At 55.2% G+C, this 17,837-nt stretch overlaps 1 protein-coding gene across 26 annotated transcripts; it reads left to right on the top strand.

Annotated features, from left to right (window-relative positions):
• The first annotated feature begins 333 nt into the window (after positions 1-333).
• PNCK (pregnancy up-regulated nonubiquitous CaM kinase) lies at positions 334-16,383 on the top strand. 26 transcript variants are annotated; one of them, XM_065538857.1, is made up of 14 exons: positions 334-556; positions 10,992-11,030; positions 11,216-11,510; positions 13,092-13,161; positions 13,452-13,583; positions 13,952-14,026; positions 14,134-14,272; positions 14,481-14,604; positions 14,793-14,868; positions 14,963-15,075; positions 15,157-15,235; positions 15,324-15,411; positions 15,558-15,702; positions 15,987-16,383. In XM_065538857.1, exons 4-13 carry the CDS (start codon positions 13,094-13,096, stop codon positions 15,693-15,695), a joined length of 1,032 nt encoding a protein of 343 aa, XP_065394929.1. In that variant the 5' UTR covers positions 334-556; positions 10,992-11,030; positions 11,216-11,510; positions 13,092-13,093; the 3' UTR covers positions 15,696-15,702; positions 15,987-16,383. The 26 variants fall into 26 exon arrangements, with proteins under 26 accessions (XP_065394929.1, XP_065394926.1, XP_065394933.1 ...); XM_065538854.1 differs by having other exon boundaries at positions 334-561; XM_065538856.2 differs by having other exon boundaries at positions 478-598.
• The last annotated feature ends 1,454 nt before the right edge of the window (positions 16,384-17,837 follow it).

The following is a 17,837-nucleotide window of genomic DNA, read 5'->3' as shown; positions in this document are numbered from 1 at the left end:
GGGCTAAGAGTAGCCTGGGGGTGGGGTGGGGAAGGAAGGGGTCATTGTCCTGGCCTGGGAGGTAAGGTGTGCCCCCCTCAACCTCAAGCTCCCTGATCTGATAGTGGACACTGCAGTCCCCAGATGGCTCATCCCGTTAAGCTAAGCCCGAGTCCATCCGGCCAGCTTTAGGAAGAAAAGCAGTTCCGGCCCAAGCCAGATTGAGCTTGCTGGGTGAGGGAGGGGCAGTGTCCCCACCCAGCCTTGGAGGAGGAGCCTCAAGGGGTGTGTGTGATTGGGGGAGACAGGCGGTGTCACCTATGCTTAGACTAGGGGTGGTGGGTGGGTACCTTTGAGGTGGCAGGGTCACACTGCTCATCTGAAGTTTCTCACTAGGGTCTTCTCTGGCCCAGCTTTTGACTGAAGCTGGTCTGGAGACAGGGGCGTTAGAGAAGTGACTCATAGATGGCCTAAAGAAGCGGGGCCACTCAAGGACCCAGGACAGAGGGAAGAGGGCTGACCCAGCTGGACTGCAGGCAAACCCCATGGCCTTTGAGAGAACTGAGAAGAGGACCCGGTGAAGTAGGCTCTGAGGGCCTCAGCCCAGCAGGAGTGCGGGGTGGGCGCTTGATGTCAGCAAAGGGAGGATAGTGACCTGGGGGAGGGCCGCTTTGAGGGAGAGTGCAGGCCACCGCCAGACAGCTCTGGGAGCCGCGGGCAGGGGAGACTTTCAGATTTTGCTTGTCCAAGGGGTGGGTGTGGAAGGGAGAGAGAGTGGAGGCTCGAGAAGGATGTAGGAGAGCCGATGGCACTTTGGGGAAGTGCCCACTGCTGCAGTTCCTCCTCTGGTGGGTTCTGAGGCCAGGGGCAGGATCGTGAGAAGTTGCCACCCCCGACTGCTGCTGCCTCTGTGAGATCAGAGGTGCCCGAGGCAGAGGGCGAGGTGGCCAGGCTGGAGGGTACTGGAGACAGAAGTGAAGGGTGAGGGGCTGCCCAGAATGGCTGCCACTGCTTCACGGACCCTCGGAGTGGGGGCCCACACATCTGAGGGGAGGTTCAGTGGGTCCCCATACCTGACTCCCTCGACCTCCTGGAACTGGGCTCTTCTCCGGGCAGCCACCCCTTCCCACACCCACCTTCTTCCCCACCCCCTGCCAGCCCAGCCTGGGGTGCACCCACTACCAGCCCCTGGGCCAGGCCCCCCGCCTCCCTGCCTCCAGCTGGTCTGGACCTGGTAGTGACTGAACTCTTCACGGCCTGGGCCAGACCCCAAACCGCATTCTCTGAGCAGCCAGAGGAACCCTCCTGAAGCACAAATCTAAGCAGCCCCTCCTTTGTCTCATCCCTTCTCTGGGCTTTTCTGTGCCCTGGAGGTAGAACTAAATTTTTCTCCAAGACTACAAGATGGAGTGTGACGGGGCTGTGGCCTCCCAGCCTCAGGGCATTCCCCCTGAGTTTTCCCTCCACGCGGGACCCACAGCCTGGGCTTCCCTTTCTCTGCTGACCTCCAGGACTCTGTCCCAGGAGGCTCCTGAGGGAGGTTCAGGAATCCTCCCCATGTCAGCTACCCTGGGAGCCGCCCCTGCCCAGCCAGGGCGAGCTGGGCCTCTTTGAGCAGTGCATGAAGTTCAGGCTGGTGAGGCTGGAGTTCCCGGGGAACCCAGGACAGAGCTCTGGTCTCTGTCACAGGCTCTGACCTGGGCGGCCAGTGACAGGGTCTTCTGAGGCTGCTCCCATGAGCTGCTGAGCAGTTGGGGGAACGAAGCCAAAGCGATTTCCAGCCCTGGCTGGGTCCTCTCCCACGTCCGAAGGCTTCAAAGCGTTCTCAGGCTTTGTCAAGGCATGTCAGGCTCGGCCTGGGGGCAGCAGCTGCTGGGGAGGGGCAGGGTGGGCTCTCCGGGCCCCCAGCTGAGGGCCAGGTGGCTCTCCCGCGCCAGCCCTGTCCAAGCCTCTGCCTGTCTTGCCAAGCCCTTGTGTTCTACTCACCGAAAGGGGGTTCCAAGCATGTGCAGGAGGGGGTGGGGGTGCCCTGCGACCTGTGCCCAGCCCAGAGCTCTTATGGTGGCTCCTGGGTGAGAAGCAAACTCTTCTCTGGGGCAGAGGCGACCAAGGAGAGCTGCGCCCTCCCCCTACGGTGTCCCAGGGAGCGGGCGGCCTTTCAGGCCCCAGCTGGGGCTGGAGGTTGGAGTAGGAGCTGAGGAGGAGGGAGAGAGGGAGCTGGAGGGAGGGCAGGGGAGGGGGGCTAGCCGGAATGCTCCCATTTGTTGGGGGAGGCCTGGGAATCGGAGCCAGCGCCCACTCAAGTCTAGGGCAGCTGCGGACGAGGGAGGGGCTGGGTGGGGGGCCACCCGGTCCTGGGGTGACTGGTTATCCTGGGAGGACGGGCAGCTGGAGACAGGGTGGGGGCGCCTCCTCTTCTGGAGACGAGCCGGGCACAATGAGCTTCGGAATTAGAATAAGCTGGGAACAAAGAGGGAGCCAGAGTCCACCTGGAAGGGCTTTGTACTTCCAGCTCCTGGGGAGGGGGTCGATGTGCGGCTGCAGCCAAGCGGAGAACAGAAAGAATGGGGCTGGGGGAGAGGGCCTGCAGCAGCGAGGGGATGGGGGGCAGCAGAACCCCCATCCCTGCCCTTCCCACCAGCTGTGCTCCTTTACACAGACCCGCAGAAAGGAGGCTTTGGTTTTTTTACATTTTATATAAACTTTTATTAGACTGGTTTTATTCGTTTTATAGATTGAGGGGGTACAAGTGTGGTTTTGTTATATGCATGTATTTCGTGGTGGTGAAGTCTAAGCTTTCAGCCGACCCGTCACCCTAAAGCCGCCTTGCAAAAACTGTAACAGTAACAAAATTACGCCAGTGAGAAATCTGATCTAACCAACCCTATCTGCATTTACCCTCCAAACTGCTCTTGGTCTTTCCTGGGCATGGGCCAAGCTAACTTTGGGAGAAATTTAGTTTATAGTTTAAATGATAATAGACCTTCCCAAGACGAAAAACTAATTAAAGACCAGGAGGTTAGGAGGATGAGAGGGGCCTGAATTCTGCTAACATGTAAGCATTAATGATGACCAGCCATTGTTCAGAGGTCAAGAGATTTGTAACTTCTCCGATTACTCCTGTAGATAATATCACTATTGTAGAACCTAAGGCTTTTTGAGAGGTCTTTGCAGATTTTTGCATTTCTCACTACCAGATGGCTCCACCCGGACCACAGAGACCTATGACTCAAAGTCCTGTGGCCCCATCTAAAAGCAGACTCAGTTCAGCACACAAGAATCATCCCCCACCCAACCAGTCAGTGGCACCCATTCCCTAGTCCCCTGTCCGCCAAACTATCTTTAAAAAAATCCTGGCTTTCGGGCTGGGCACGGTGGCTCACACCTGTAATCCTCGCACTTTGGGAGGCCGAGGCGGGCAGGTCACTTGAGGTCAGGAGTTCAAGAGCAGCCTAGCCAACATGGTGAAACCCCTGTCTCTACTAAAAATACAAAAGTTAGCCAGAAATCGCTTGAACCCGGGAGGCGGAGATTGCAGTGAGCCAAGATTGTGCCACTGCACTCCAGCCTGGGCAACAGAGTGACACTCCGTCTCAAAAAAAAAAAAAAAAAAAAAAAAAAAAAAAATCCTAGCCTTCAGGGCTGGGCACGGTGGCTCATGCCCGTAATCCCAACACTTTGGGAGGCTGACATGGGTGGGTCATGAGGTCAGGAGATCAAGACCATCCTGGCTAACATGGTGAAGCCCTGTCTCTACCAAAAACAAAAACAACAACAAAAAATTAACCAGGTGTGGTGGCACGAGCCTGTAATTCTAGCTACTCAGGAGGCTGAGGCAGGAGAATCGCTTGAACCTGGGGGAGGCGGAGGTTGCAGTGAGCCCAGATCATGCCACTGCACTCCAGCCTGGGTGACAGAGCGAGACTCCGTCTCAAAAAAAAAAAAAAAAAAAATCATAGCCTTCAAAATTTCAGGGCAGCTGATTTGAGTAATAATAAAACTCCAGTCTCCTCTACGTGTATTAAACTCTTTCTGGGCTGGACCTGGTGACTCACACCTATAATCCCAGCATTTTGGGAGGACCAGGTGGGCAGTTGTCTCACGCGTCCATGTGAAGAGACCACCAAACAGGCTCTGTGTGAGCAACAAGGCTGTTTATTTCACCTGGGAGCAGGTGGGCTGAGTCCGAAAAGAGTCAGCAAAGGGTGATGGGATTATCATTAGTGCTTATAGGTTTTGGGATAGGCGGTGGAGTTAGGAGCAATGTTTGGCAGATCTCACAAAGTACATTCTCAAGGGTGGGGAGAATTCCAAAGAACCTTCTCAAGAGTAGGGGAGATTACAAAGTACATTGATCAGTTAGGGTAGGGCAGAAACAAATTACAATGCTGGAATGTCATCAGTTAAGGCTATTTTCACTTATTTTATGGATCTTCAGTTGCTTCAGGCCATCTGGATGTATATGTGCAGGTCACAGGGGATATGGTGGCTTAGCTTGGGCTCAGAGGCCTGACACAGATCACTTGATCCCAGGGGTTCGAGACCAGCCTGGGCAACATAGCGAGACCTTGTCTCTACAAAAAATTTAAAAATTAGCTGGGGTGGTGACATGCACCTGTGGTCCCAGCTACTGGGGAGGCTGAGGCAAGAGGAGCTCAAGAGGTCAAGGGTGCAGTGAGCCGTGATTGTACCACTGCACTCCAGCCTTAGAGAGCAACACCCTGCCTCAAAACAAAACAAAACAGGCCAGGTGCAGTGGCTCACACCTGTAATCCCAGCACTTTGTGAGGCCGAGGCAGGCAGATCACCTGAGGTCAGGAGTTCGAGATCAGCCTTGCCAACATGGTGAAACCCTGTCCCTACTAAAAATACAAAAATTAGCCGGACACGGTGGTGCACGCCTGTAGTCCCAGCTACTCAGGAGGCTGGGGCTGGAGAATCATTTGAACCTGGGAGGCGGAGGTTGCAGTGAGCTGAGCTCGCGCCACTGTACTCCAGCCTGGGTGACAGAGCGAGACTCTGTCTCAAAAAAACAAAACTTTCCTTTTTGTAATTACCCTGTCTTGATAAATCGGCTCTATCTATTTGGGCAGCGGGCAAAATGAACCCATTAGGTGGTTACAACCTGAATAGTGAACGTTGTACCCAATAGGTAATTTTTCAACCCTCGCCTTCTGGACTAGTTTTAGATGTATAGACAAACTGTGAAGAGGTATCAAGAATTCCCATACAGCCCACCCCCATCTCCCGCCTGATTAGCCTCTTACCTTAGGACAGCTCATTTATTGCAATTAATGAATCAACATCAGTTATTGCAAACAATGAATCAACATTGTTAGTAACTAAAGCCCATAGTTTATTCAGGTTTTCTTGGCTTTTCCCTAATGTCCTTTTTCTGTCAGGATCACATGTTGCATTTAGTCATCCTGTCTCCTGAGGCTCCTCTTGGCTATGACAGTTTCTCAGACTCCTTGTTCTTGGTAGCCCTGACAGCTTCGAGGAGGACTGGGCAGTATGTTGTAAAACAACCTCTCTTGAGAACCTTTTGCTGTTTCCCATGATCAGGTGGGCCTCAGGGGTGATCAGGAGGAAGACCACGGGGATGAGGCGCCTCATCGGGGCCCATGTGGACCTGGAACAACCGGCTGGGGTCCTGTTTGTCGGGTTTCTCCACTGGGAAGTGATTGTTCCCCCTTTCCATACCTTGCTCTTGGGAAGGAAGCTACTCCGTGTGGCCCAGTTAGGGAGCGGGGCCACCTCCTGGAGGGGGAATATCTACACAAGTGATGTGGAGTTCTGCACAGGAATTTCGTCTGTTCTCCCACATTTATTTATGTAATCATTTATTTATAACCGTATGGACTCGTACATGTGTACCTTATATTTGGTTTTAATCTAACACAACTCTTTATTTTCTTGCTCAAAATTTCCATCTTGGACCATTGGGGTCTCTTTCAGTTGGCTCCTGTGTCCTTTTTTTTTTTTTTTTTTTGAGACAGGTTCTCACTCTGTCAACCAGGCTGGTGGGCAGTTGTGTGATCTCTGCTCACTGCAACCTCCGCCTCCTGGGCTCAAGCAGTTCTCCCAGTTCAGCCTCCCAAGTAGCTGGGACTATAGGCGCCCGCCACCACGCCCAGCTCATTTTTGTATTTTTTGGTAGAGACAGTTTCACCACGTTGGCCAGGCTGATCTCGAATTCCTGACCTCAGATGATCCACCCTCCTCGGCCTCCCAAAGTGCTGAGATTACAGGAGTGAGCTACCGCACCCGGCCACCTATGTCCTTTTGATGTCCCTTCATCACTGCTTGTGTGTCTGCATGCCTGTGTGGGTGTGGGTGTGGCTGTCTGTGTGAGCACTTCCTTACTTTCTGGCTCTGTGCTCATCCCTTAAATTTCCTGAACCAGTCCTAGAACCAGCCATTTTCTTTAAGGAGCCATTTTTGAGAGAATGGTGTTGGAGACAAAGATCTGGGCTCTAGGTGTGCCCATTGTTCCTGGAGTATTGCTGCTTCTAGGCCCTCTCTGCTGACAGCAAGAACATATATATATATATATGCATGCTAACCCATATACATATAGAGAGATATATATAAACCCATATATATACTAACCCATTTTATATATATACTAACTCATGTTATGTTACTAACATAACATCTATAAACAGATACATATGCGCATCAGTATCTATATTAAACTCAACACGAGTGCACACTGATGTCTCCAACTCTAATCCATCACCACCTGGGTCATTCTAGCTGTCTGCCCTTGCTTGTCTATAACCTCCCACTCTAAAAGTGAGAAACCCAGGCCAGGCGCGGTGGCTCACGCCTGTAATCCCAGCACTTTGGGAGGTCGAGGTGGGTGAATTATCTGAGGTCAGGAGTTCAAGACCAGCCTGGCCAACATGGTGAAACCCCAAATCTACCAAAAATATGAAAAATTAGCCAGGCATGGTGGTGCATGCCTGTGGTCCCAGCTACTCGGGAGGCTGAGTTGGGAGGATCTCTTGAGCCTAGGAGGTCAAGGCTGCAGCGAGCCATGATTGTGCCACTGCACTCTAGCCTGGGCTACACAGCAAGATCCTGTCTCTAAAAATAAAATAAAAAATTCAAATTAAAGTGAGAAACCTGGCTCCCACCATCTTCCATCCATTGCCATAGTTCTTGAATTCCGGTATAAAGGTGGAGAGGTTTCAGAATCATTCACCCCTACCCTGGTGGGGAGTGATCTTATCAATCAGAGTACAGCGCTTATGTGTGCTTCCTTTTGCTTTTAGTCTGACAGATGCCACTCATTTCCAGAGTGACTGAGATCAGCCCCTTTCTCCCTGACCCCCTTCAGTAAGGCTGTTTTGTACATTTCTGTTCCTTTTTTGTTTGTTTGTTTTGTACATTTCTAATTGCCTTTTGTCGCAGTCTGCATTCCGTCTTGTGATCTCCCAACCTTCTAAAAGATTATTTTAAAAGGTGCCTATTTTAAGTTCCCTCTGTCTGCTGTAAAGTTCTGTGGGTTTTGACATATTCAGAGTGTCACGTGTCCACCATTACAGCATCATACAGAAGTTTCCCTGCCCTACAGAATCCCTGTGCTGCCCCTAGTCAAGCACGATCCCCTCTCTCAGACCCCTGGCAACCGTGGATCTGTTTTCTGTCTTTTTTCCGTCTATTTTGCTTTTTCGGGAATGTCATGTCAGGTAAATGGACTCATAGAGTAGGCAGCTTTGTCAGGCTTTTTACTCTGCAATATGTATTTAAGATTCACTTATTTCTTTGCATGGATTCACAGCTTTTCCCTCTTTATCACTGACTAGTATTCCATTGTCCAGATATACCACATTTTATTTGTTCACCTACTGAGGAACATCTTAAATGCTTCCAGTTTTTGCCAATTACGAATAAAGTTGCTAATGCTATCACATTGGTCTTTTAGGAAAAAAAAGGCTGCTATAAATATGTGTGTGGTGGTTTTTGTGTGGACATAAGTTTTCAAATCATTTGGGTAAATACCAAGGAGTATGATTGCTGAATTGTATGGTAAGAGTATACTTAACTTCGGAAGGAACTGCCAACCGTTTTTCAGGGTGGCTGTACCTTGTCGCATTCTCACCAGCAATGAATGGGAGTTCTTGCTGCTGCTCCAGGTCCTTGCCAGCATTAGGGTTGTCAGTGTTTGGGGTTTTGGCTATCTAGTAGGTATGCAGCGGTATCTCCTTGTGGTTTTAATTTGCAATTCCCTAATGATGTATAATGTTAAACATCTTCTGATATGCTTATTTTCCATTTGCATTTCTTCTTTGCAGAGGCATCTGTTCAGATCTTTTTTTTTTTTTTAGACGGAGTTTCGCTCTGTTGCCCAGACTGGAGTGCAGTGGCACGATCTCGGCTCACTGCAAGCTCCACCTCCCGGGTTCACGCTATTCTCCTGCCTCAGCCTCCCAAGTAGCTGGGACTACAGGCACCCGCCACCTCGCCCGGCTAATTTTTTGTATTTGTAGTAGAGATGGGGTTTCACCGTGTTAACCAGGATGGTCTCAATCTCCTGACCTCGTGATCCACCTGCCTCGGCCTCCCAAAGTGCTGGGATTACAGGCGTGAGCCACCGCGCCCGGCCATCTGTTTAGATCTTTTGCTCATTTTTAAATTGGGTTGTTTTCTTATTGAGTTGGGTCTTTTCTTTTCTTTTCTTTTCTTTTCTTTTTTCTTTTCTGAGACAGTCTTATTCTGTTGCCCAGGCTGGAGTGTAGTGGTACAATCTCAGCTCACTGCAACCTCTGCCTCCTGGGTTCAAGCGATTCTCCTGCGTCAGCCTCCCGAGTAGCTGGGATTACAGGCACCCATCACCATGCCCAGCTAATTTTTGTATTTTTAGTAGAGACAGGGTTTCACCATGTTGGCCCAGCTGGTCTTGAATTCCTGACCTCAGGTGATCTGCCCGCCTCGGCCTCCCAAACTGCTGGGATTACAGGCGTGAGCCACCACACCTGGCATAAGTTTAATTCTCTTAGCAAGGCTATTTTTTAACTTTCTGCGGAAAGGTTACACTTGCCAGCAGTTTTGCCATGCAAGTACACCAAACAAAGGAGGGAAGCAATTTTTATCCCCTACGCAGTTTGTCCTTGCTACTGTGTCCTGTTTCCATTGGCTGGAGCCAGACCTCACAATCTAAACTAAAACCTGATTGGCTAATAGTTTAAAACTTTTAAAAATAGGTAAAAGCAATGGAAGGATAAAGGAAAAGAGGAAGTTGCTTACGAAATGACTTAGAAAAGTAATAATATTCCCAAACAGGAAAGGGACATAGGCTGCGAGCTGGGACATGCCTGTGAGCACGTCCAGCACAGATATCTTGGTTAAAGTACAAGGACACAGAATGTACTACGTGCCTGTAAGCATGTTTAACAGCTACATAGGATAGGGCTTAACAAAGAGTTACTAGCACAAAGCAAGGAGGCTTGAAGGAAGTTAGTCTTTAAAAGAAACTATTATTTCTAACACTTATGATTTATTTTTTAATAAGAAGGGAAACTTTGAAGAGGAACTTTTTACTTTCTACACTCCATCTCAAAAAAAGGAAAAAAGAAAGTGGGGTCTTGCTATGTTGCCCAGGCTAGGCTGGAACTCCTGGGCTCAAGTGATCCTCCAGCCTCAGCCTCCCAAAGTGCTGGGATTACAAGCATGAGCCACCTTGCCAGGCCGGAAGGTGTAATTCCTCTTGTAAACACATGATACAGGCCTGGTGCGGTGGCTCACACCTGTAGTCCCAGCACTTTGGGAGGCTGAGGTGGGCAGATCACCTGAGGTCAGGAGTTCGAGACCAGCCTGATCAGCCTGGCATGGTGAAACCCTGCCTCTACTAAAAATACAAAAATTAGCTGGGCGTGGTGGCGTGCACGTGTAGTCCCAGCCTACTCAGGAGGCTGAGACAGGGGAATTGCTTGAACCCAGGAGGCAGAGGTTGTAGTGAGCTGAGATTGCACCACTGCACTCCAGGCTAGGCGACAGAGTAAGACTCTGTCTCAAACAACGACAAGAACAACAACAACAATAACAAACCAAAAAACCCCATGATACAATGATTTAAAACAAAAATTGTGCCATCAGTTTTTACATGAGGCCAGGGGCATCTGAGTCACCTCGTGGACCAATACCTGCCCGTTGGCTCTTCTTTCCCAGGCCCACTTTGGAGGTGGGTGCTTTCCTTCTGGCCTCCAGTTTCCATCTGCTGCCCCTCAGAGAGGTCTCTTTGTGCCATCTCTGTCCACGTGGGCAGTTTTTATTACTCACGCCGCCATATTTCTCTGGGACACGTGGGCAGTTTTTATTACTCACGCCGCCATATTTCTCTGGGACACGTGGGCAGTTTTTATTACTCACGCCGCCATATTTCTCTGTCCACGTGGGCAGTTTTTATTACTCACGCCGCCATATTTCTCTGGGACACGTGGGCAGTTTTTTATTACTCACGCCGCCATATTTCTCTGTCCACGTGGGCAGTTTTTATTACTCACGCCGCCATATTTCTCTGGGACACGTGGGCAGTTTTTTATTACTCACGCCGCCATATTTCTCTGTCCACGTGGGCAGTTTTTATTACTCACGCCGCCATATTTCTCTGGGACACGTGGGCAGTTTTTTATTACTCACGCCGCCATATTTCTCTGTCCACGTGGGCAGTTTTTATTACTCACGCCGCCATATTTCTCTGGGACACGTGGGCAGTTTTTTATTACTCACGCCGCCATATTTCTCTGGGACACGTGGGCAGTTTTTTATTACTCACGCCGCCATATTTCTCTGGGACACAGAAATATGTGTATTTCTATTTCTTTTTATAACCCGGGACCATGTTGTAGAACTCTGCTAATGCTTCTTCTGGCTTGAGCAAAGCACCATTGGCATATTAGACATTCTGGGGAATTATCTGTAGGTATCTGTGAACAAATTGCACTTCCTGCTGTCATGAGAAGGGGCTCAGCATCAGTTCCATTCCTGTTTTTTTTCTGTTTTAGATGTCGGTCCCAGGAAACCCTGTTCACATAGATGAGCAGGTAGGACTGGCGCTTCTGAGTGCCGGGGTCCCTGGAGCCTTCTGCAGTGCCCTGGGAGGGTGACTGGGAAAGGCCAGGGGGCAAGAGCTGCCAGGGGCCTCCTCAGATTTCCCAGTTTTTACAGAGTATATATGGGAGTTGAGGTCTGGGAAAATGATTTTTAAAAAACTCTTCCTGCCCCGCAGACTCTCTTGAAGACTCTGTGTCATGCCAGGGCCCATGGGTCACTGTGAAGATTGGACCCTGCCACTTGATGGAACCCCTGTGATGCTGACCTGCGGGGATGTGGAGCACAGACCCTGGGGAGGGTACCAGAACCTCATGGGACTGGATGGCCGGCAGCGAGGGGCGTCCAGTAACTGTTGGATGCAGAATTGAATTCAGTCACCCGCACTTATTTCCTGTGCTCGTCTTGGCTGGGTTCGCGGAGATACACTCTCTAGGAGCAGACGCTTTGGTGAGGAAGACCAGGCGAAGAAGGTGATTTTTGCTGTTGGACGTTCTAAAGACAGGGCAGGGGTATGCGGGGAGAATTGGGAGAGGCAGAGCCAGGGAGGCCGGTTTGAGGAGGGGACATTTGAGCCGAGATCTGATGGAGTGAGGAGCCAAGCCAGGCAGATATCTGAGCGAAGAACATTCCAGGCAGGGGAGCAAAGGCTGGGACGCAGCTGCAAATGTGGTCCGGGTTAGGGCCAGTCAGGAGGCCAGTGGCCGGGAAAGGTGGGGAGGGGCCAGAGCAGTCATTAGGCCACCCCCTAAGGACTCATGCTTTGACTTGGATTGACATAGAGAGCTGCGGGAGAGTGACATGATCTCAATAAAAGGAATGCTCTGGCTGCTGGGTAGAGAAGAGAGTGAGGGTGAGGGATTAATGGTGGAGCTAGAGGGAGCCCAGTGAGTGCCGGGAGCCCAGGGTGGCAGAGCTGTGGTGCAGGGCTGCAGGGTCCTGGAGCTAGGGATGGAGGCTGTTTTCGGGCAAGTGGCCTGGTCGGCCTGTCCTCGGAGAGGCGGTGAAAGCAGAGACTGGAAGGCAGAGAGCCTTGCCGACCTGTGGCCGAAGAGAGCTCTCTGGGAGACAGCCACCGGTGGTGCAAAGGTCCTGGGGTCGGCCCAGCTGGGCCGCAGCTCCGGGAGGCGGCGCGAGAGAGCAGTGGGCCGGGCGGTGGCGGCCGGCGCCCGAGTCGGAGCCCGGCGATTGCCTTACAAGGTGCCCTGCGGCGCCGCGGCCGCGCTTGGCCACTGCGTGCTTGGGCGGCCGGCGGGGGCGTGCGCGGAGGGGGCGGGGCCGGCGGGAAGCGGGCGGGGGGCTTGGTGAGGCGGCCACTGCACTAAACGACGCTGCGGCACCCGCTCCAGGTCCGCACCTGCTTTGGGGCGCGGGGACGCGCGAGGCGGGGGCGCACCAGGTCTGGCCCACAACCGCCACAGCCCTGCGCGCCCGCAGCACACCTGTCACGCCTGGCGCGCCCCCTGCCCGCTCGCGCTCGGTCCACGCAGCTCAGGACGCGTGCGGCCCAGGCTGCCAGGTCCCCCTGCTCCGCGGCGCCGAAGGCCGGGCTGCGTCTGCGGCCGCGTGGGTGGCCGCGGTCTTGGCAGGTGGCTGCGCGCGGGGGTCGCAGGTGCATCCCGGGCAGCTTGGTGGCTTCGGCAGCGGGTGCCTGTGGGCGCTGTGCCATGGGTGGCGGGCCTACGCGGGGGTGGGGGCGTGGGCTCTGTGGATGTGTGGATGGGGGAGGGACCGGCGTGGGTGAGCATGGAGCCTTCTGGAAAGCGGCCGGATGTGTGGAGGCAGAGAGGCAGCATCCAGGCGCTGGTCGCTGTCGGGGTGCAGGGTGTGGGGGCGTGGGATGGCAGCTGTAGGCCTGGGATGTGGAGGCGCGTTTGCGGTGGCCTCGCTGCAAGGCGTCCGTCTGGGGGTGTGGACCTGGACGGGGGAGGGGAGGGTCGAGCGCAGCGGCAACGGCTGAGGCCTGCCTGACAGGGGTGGAGGAGGAAGCTGCCCTCGCCTCCGGTGCGGGGGAGGGAGGAGGGACCCCCATCACCTCTCCCCTGCCCCTGCAGACATGCTGCTGCTGAAGAAACACACGGAGGACATCAGCAGCGTCTATGAGATCCGCGAGAGGCTCGGCTCGTGAGTGTGCGCGCGTGTGATCGTGTGTGTGTGTGTACCTGTGTGAGATGGCATGTGTGTGTGACTACGCGAGTGGGTGTGAGATGATGTGTGTGTGAATATATAAGGGTGTGTGAATGTGAGTGAGTCTGTGAGATGGCATGTGTTGAGTTTTGTGGGGGGTGGCACAGGGCCAGGTAGGGCCTCCCCATCTTCTTCACAGGGGGCCCTCCCCGCTCCCCTCTCTCTCCCTCCTGCCTCTTTTCTCTTCCCACTTCCTTCCCACCTCCCACCGCTCGTGTCTGCGGCAGGGGTGCCTTCTCCGAGGTGGTGCTGGCCCAGGAGCGGGGCTCGGCACACCTCGTGGCCCTCAAGTGCATCCCCAAGAAGGCCCTCCGGGGCAAGGAGGCCCTGGTGGAGAACGAGATCGCAGTGCTCCGTAGGTGCGCACCTCACGGGGCCCTGGGATGTGGCATAGGTCGATGAGGGGTGCAAGGAGTCCCTGGTTCTAGTCTAGGCCTGGCCACCAACCTTTGGGAAGCCTGGGGCAGTGCTCTCTCTGGGCCTGCACGTCCCTGTGGCAGCCACAGGGAGCTAGTGGATATTGATCTGTGCTTTTCAAATGGGCTTTAGAAGGAAGGCCAGGGCTCAGGCTGGAGCTCCGCCTTCCTGGACCGGGCAGGGGTGGCATGTGGTAGGGAATGGGGAACAGAGGTGGGAGGAGGAGAAGAGGGAGGAGGCTTTTCCCGGGGCCTCAGGACAGAGCACCCCTTGACTCTGTTGGCCCACAGGTGCTTCCTTGCCGTTGCAGGATCAGCCACCCCAACATTGTTGCTCTGGAGGATGTCCACGAGAGCCCTTCCCACCTCTACCTGGCCATGGAACTGTGAGGAGGGCCTGGGCAGGCTGTGGGAGCCGGGGAGGGGCTGAGCAGTGAGTGGGGCTGAAGGCCAGGCTGAGTGCCTGGGTCAGCCAAACCCCTGGCACCCCCAGGGTGACGGGTGGCGAGCTGTTTGATCGCATCATGGAGCGCGGCTCCTACACAGAGAAGGATGCCAGCCATCTGGTGGGTCAGGTCCTCGGCGCCGTCTCCTACCTGCACAGCCTGGGGATCGTGCACCGGGACCTCAAGGTGCCTGGCTGGGGCCTCTGCGCCCCACCCTCCCACTTGCCCACCTGGCCCTGCCTTTGTTTTCCCGGGAGCACGGCTGGGGCCTTTCTTGATCTCCCACTCCACCAAGGCTCTGGGGAACCTGAGAGTGTGTAGTCCTCATCCTGTCCCAGCACCGGCACCGCATCAGGACTGACCTGGCCCTTTTCCCGGTGTCCGTGTGTCACAGCCCGAAAACCTCCTGTATGCCACACCCTTTGAGGACTCAAAGATCATGGTCTCTGACTTTGGACTCTCCAAAATCCAGGCTGGCAACATGCTAGGCACCGCCTGTGGGACCCCCGGATATGTGGGTGAGGGACGGCACCCTGAGGCTTGCTGGGAGTGGGGTGGCCTGGGGGACCCTAGATAGCCGGGAAGGCTGTTGTGCCCGTTGCCTTTGTGTGGGCCATTCCTGGGCTTGAGTAGGCTGAGCCAGCGACACTGAGCGGCATGGCTGCGTGTGTGCCTGTGCGTGCGTCTGTCTGTCTCTGGCCCCCAGCCCCAGAGCTCTTGGAGCAGAAACCCTACGGGAAGGCCGTAGATGTGTGGGCACTGGGCGTCATCTCCTACATCCTGTGAGTTACTGCTGGGAAGGCTTGTCTCCTGCCTGCCTGCCTCTGCTGGGTTGGGGAGGGTGGGACAGCTGGGTGATTCATCTGTGGGTGCCAGGCTGTGTGGGTATCCCCCCTTCTACGACGAGAGCGACCCTGAACTCTTCAACCAGATCCTGAGGGCCAGCTATGAGTTTGACTCTCCTTTCTGGGATGACATCTCAGAATCAGGTGAGCTTCAGGCTGGCCCATGCTTGGGGGTGATGCAAGGGAGTGGGGACCCGATGGGCTGACCCAGCCTCCCTGCTCCAGCCAAAGACTTCATCCGGCACCTTCTGGAGCGAGACCCCCAGAAGAGGTTCACCTGCCAACAGGCCTTGCAGCATCTTTGGTGAGTGGGAGCCCTGCCGAGCTGCCCCAGGGCCAGGGGGACTGCACCTGCAGAGAGGCCCCCCCTCCGACCTTCAGCCTTTCCCCAGGATCTCTGGGGACACAGCCTTCGACAGGGACATCTTAGGCTCTGTCAGTGAGCAGATCCAGAAGAACTTTGCTCGGATGCACTGGAAGGTCAGTGTGGAGACACCCAGTGTGGTCACCCGCTGCATCCCAGCTGTAGCCCGATCACTGTGACTGCCCAGTGGCCACTGTGGCTCTCACAGTCTTGGGGCTGGGGCCTGGCCCAGGCCTGGCCTGATCTCCCTCTCTTCTGGCAGCGAGCCTTCAATGCCACCTCATTCCTGCGCCACATCCGGAAGCTGGGGCAGAGCCCAGAGGCCGAGGGGGCCTCTGAGCAGGGCCTGGCCCGCCACAGCCACTCAGGCCTCCATACTGGCCAGCCCCCCAAGTGGTGATCCCCAGGTGTGTTTGAAGAGCTTAGAGGGTGGTGGCACTCCATGTGGCCAAGAGCTAAGTGGGGTGGCCCCCACAGGCCAGAGGGCTGAGGGCAGAGGGCAGAGGGAGGAGCCAGGGCCCCAGGAGAGGTGGAAGGACAGGGAGGGCCTGTGGGTGCCCGAGATTGGGCAAGGGAGTGAAGGGGGAGAGGGCCTCTAAGAAATCCAGGATTTGACCGAGGTGGGGGTGGGGGCACAGGGCTGGCAGGTCGGCTCCTAACTACCCCCTTTCCCTCTGCTTCTCGCTCTCAGGCAGATGCCAAGGCCAAGTGGACTGACCCCCAGATTTCCTTCCCTTGGATGCTTTTGGTCCCCTCCCCCAACCCTTCACTCCTGGGGCTGGCCTCTGCTGGAGTTTGAGATTTGAGGGTGTGGCGCATGGTGCTGGGGTTGGAATGGAGCACCCTCAAGTCTGTCCCCAGGCTCTGCCCTGCCTGGGGGCAGTGGATCCCCTCCCCTGTTGCCTCTCCCGCCCCTGCCCCCCACCCCACCAAAAGCCGAGGAGGTGCTGGCAGGCGGGCCTCAGGGGCTGTCTTTCCTGCATGGCTGTTCTGTGCTTCGCTGAGTGTGGGTGGTCCTGCTTGTGCCATGGTCATGGCCTTCCAGCCCCCTCCAGTTTTCCCCAAACCAATAAAGAAAGATACAGCAATGGGCCAGTGGTGAACTGGGGGTGCGGCGAGTGTGGAGGAGACCTGGTCACTTGTGGGAAGGAAACCAATGAGACCCTGCCACACGGCTTTACCCACTGCCACCTGAACCTCTGCTCCCTCTCATCGTGGCAGACAAGTTTCCAACTGTCCAAAAACTTCCTGTCCCCTCTCCCCAAAGCACCAACAAGTGACAGCGTGGCCAGGCAGCTCTGCCACCCCAGAGGTGTAACTGCCCAGCCTTGGGGTCCTGGGACAAAGTGGAGGCAGCACACGCCTGCTGGGCTGCCAGCAGGGGGCGCTGGCAGGAGGCTGAATGTGGCTCCAGACCCCCAGGGATGGGCTGCAGTGCCCCTGCCATGCAGGGCCGGGCCTGGAGTGCCTCAGCCAGGTGCCTGGGACTGGGAAGGGCTCACAGGTGCATGGAGGGCGACCAGAGCCCAGAACTGTCACCTTCCATCCCTCCCTCCCTTCCCTTTCTTGATGGCCAGAGGCCATCTTGCCAAGCAGAAGAATAGGGAACCCCAGGGTCAGGGGGTGAGAGGAGCTCCTTGTCCAGGAGAGGGCCACACGGGGCCCTCTTCCCCTCTGCTGTGTGGGGGGCTTTGGAACCCTCAGGTTCCAGGCTGGGGTAGACCTGGGCTGGAAGCTGGGACTCTGGGAGCAGTGGCAGCTTGGCAGTGGCTTCTGAAGTGAAGAGCCGTGGCCTGTCCTCTGGTCTGAGTGGCCCCAGGCCCACCAACCTCCATTCTGGAGCGGCCAGGGCTCCAGAGCCCTGCCTTGCTGGGTCCCAAACCTCTGCTGGCCCCTCTAGCCCTTTCTCTTGGGCCCATCAGGGGAAGACCTCTAGAGCCACTCCTTGGCCCCAGCCAGAGTTCCAGGCAAGCTGGCCACCCCTCCCTACCTTCTGAGACCCTTGCTCCCTGCCAGCCCCCAGAGTGTAGCCTGATGACCCACGGCTTGACTGGCGAGAATGGTAGAGAAGATTACCCTCCCTGTTGAACTTTGGGCCCCAAAGGGAGGCGGTGAGGGTCAAACCAAGGCTGGCCTGGGCCTTGTGGGTGAAGGCTGGAGTGGGGTTCAGGGTTGGAGCCAGGGGACCTGGCTTCCACCAGGGAGAACAGGCTGGAGGTGGGTGGGCAGCCTCCTCCTCCATCCCCACAGCCACTCCCAGGCCATCCTTCGCTCCAGACTCTGGGCCGCACAGGGGACCTCAGTCAGCCAGTACCATGGCCTCCTCACCTCCAAGACCTGTCCCACTTGCCCTCACCCGTACCCGGGGCCTTGTTGCCTGTGGGCACCCCTGCTGCGGGTCCCCCTTCCCATCTTCTCCGTTGTTCACACTGGACTCCCATGATACCTACTTGCTCTTGTTTTGGTCAGATGTTGACTGAGCCTCTACTCTGTGTCAGGTGCTGGGCGCTGAGTAGGTGCCTGCCCCCCAGGAGGACACCCT

Source organism: Macaca fascicularis, chromosome X, assembly GCF_037993035.2.
Source record: "Macaca fascicularis isolate 582-1 chromosome X, T2T-MFA8v1.1".
Classification (NCBI taxonomy): Eukaryota; Metazoa; Chordata; class Mammalia; order Primates; family Cercopithecidae; genus Macaca; species Macaca fascicularis.
The sequence above is the reverse complement of the archived record's forward strand: the minus strand, read 5'-3'. Positions and strand labels throughout refer to the sequence as shown.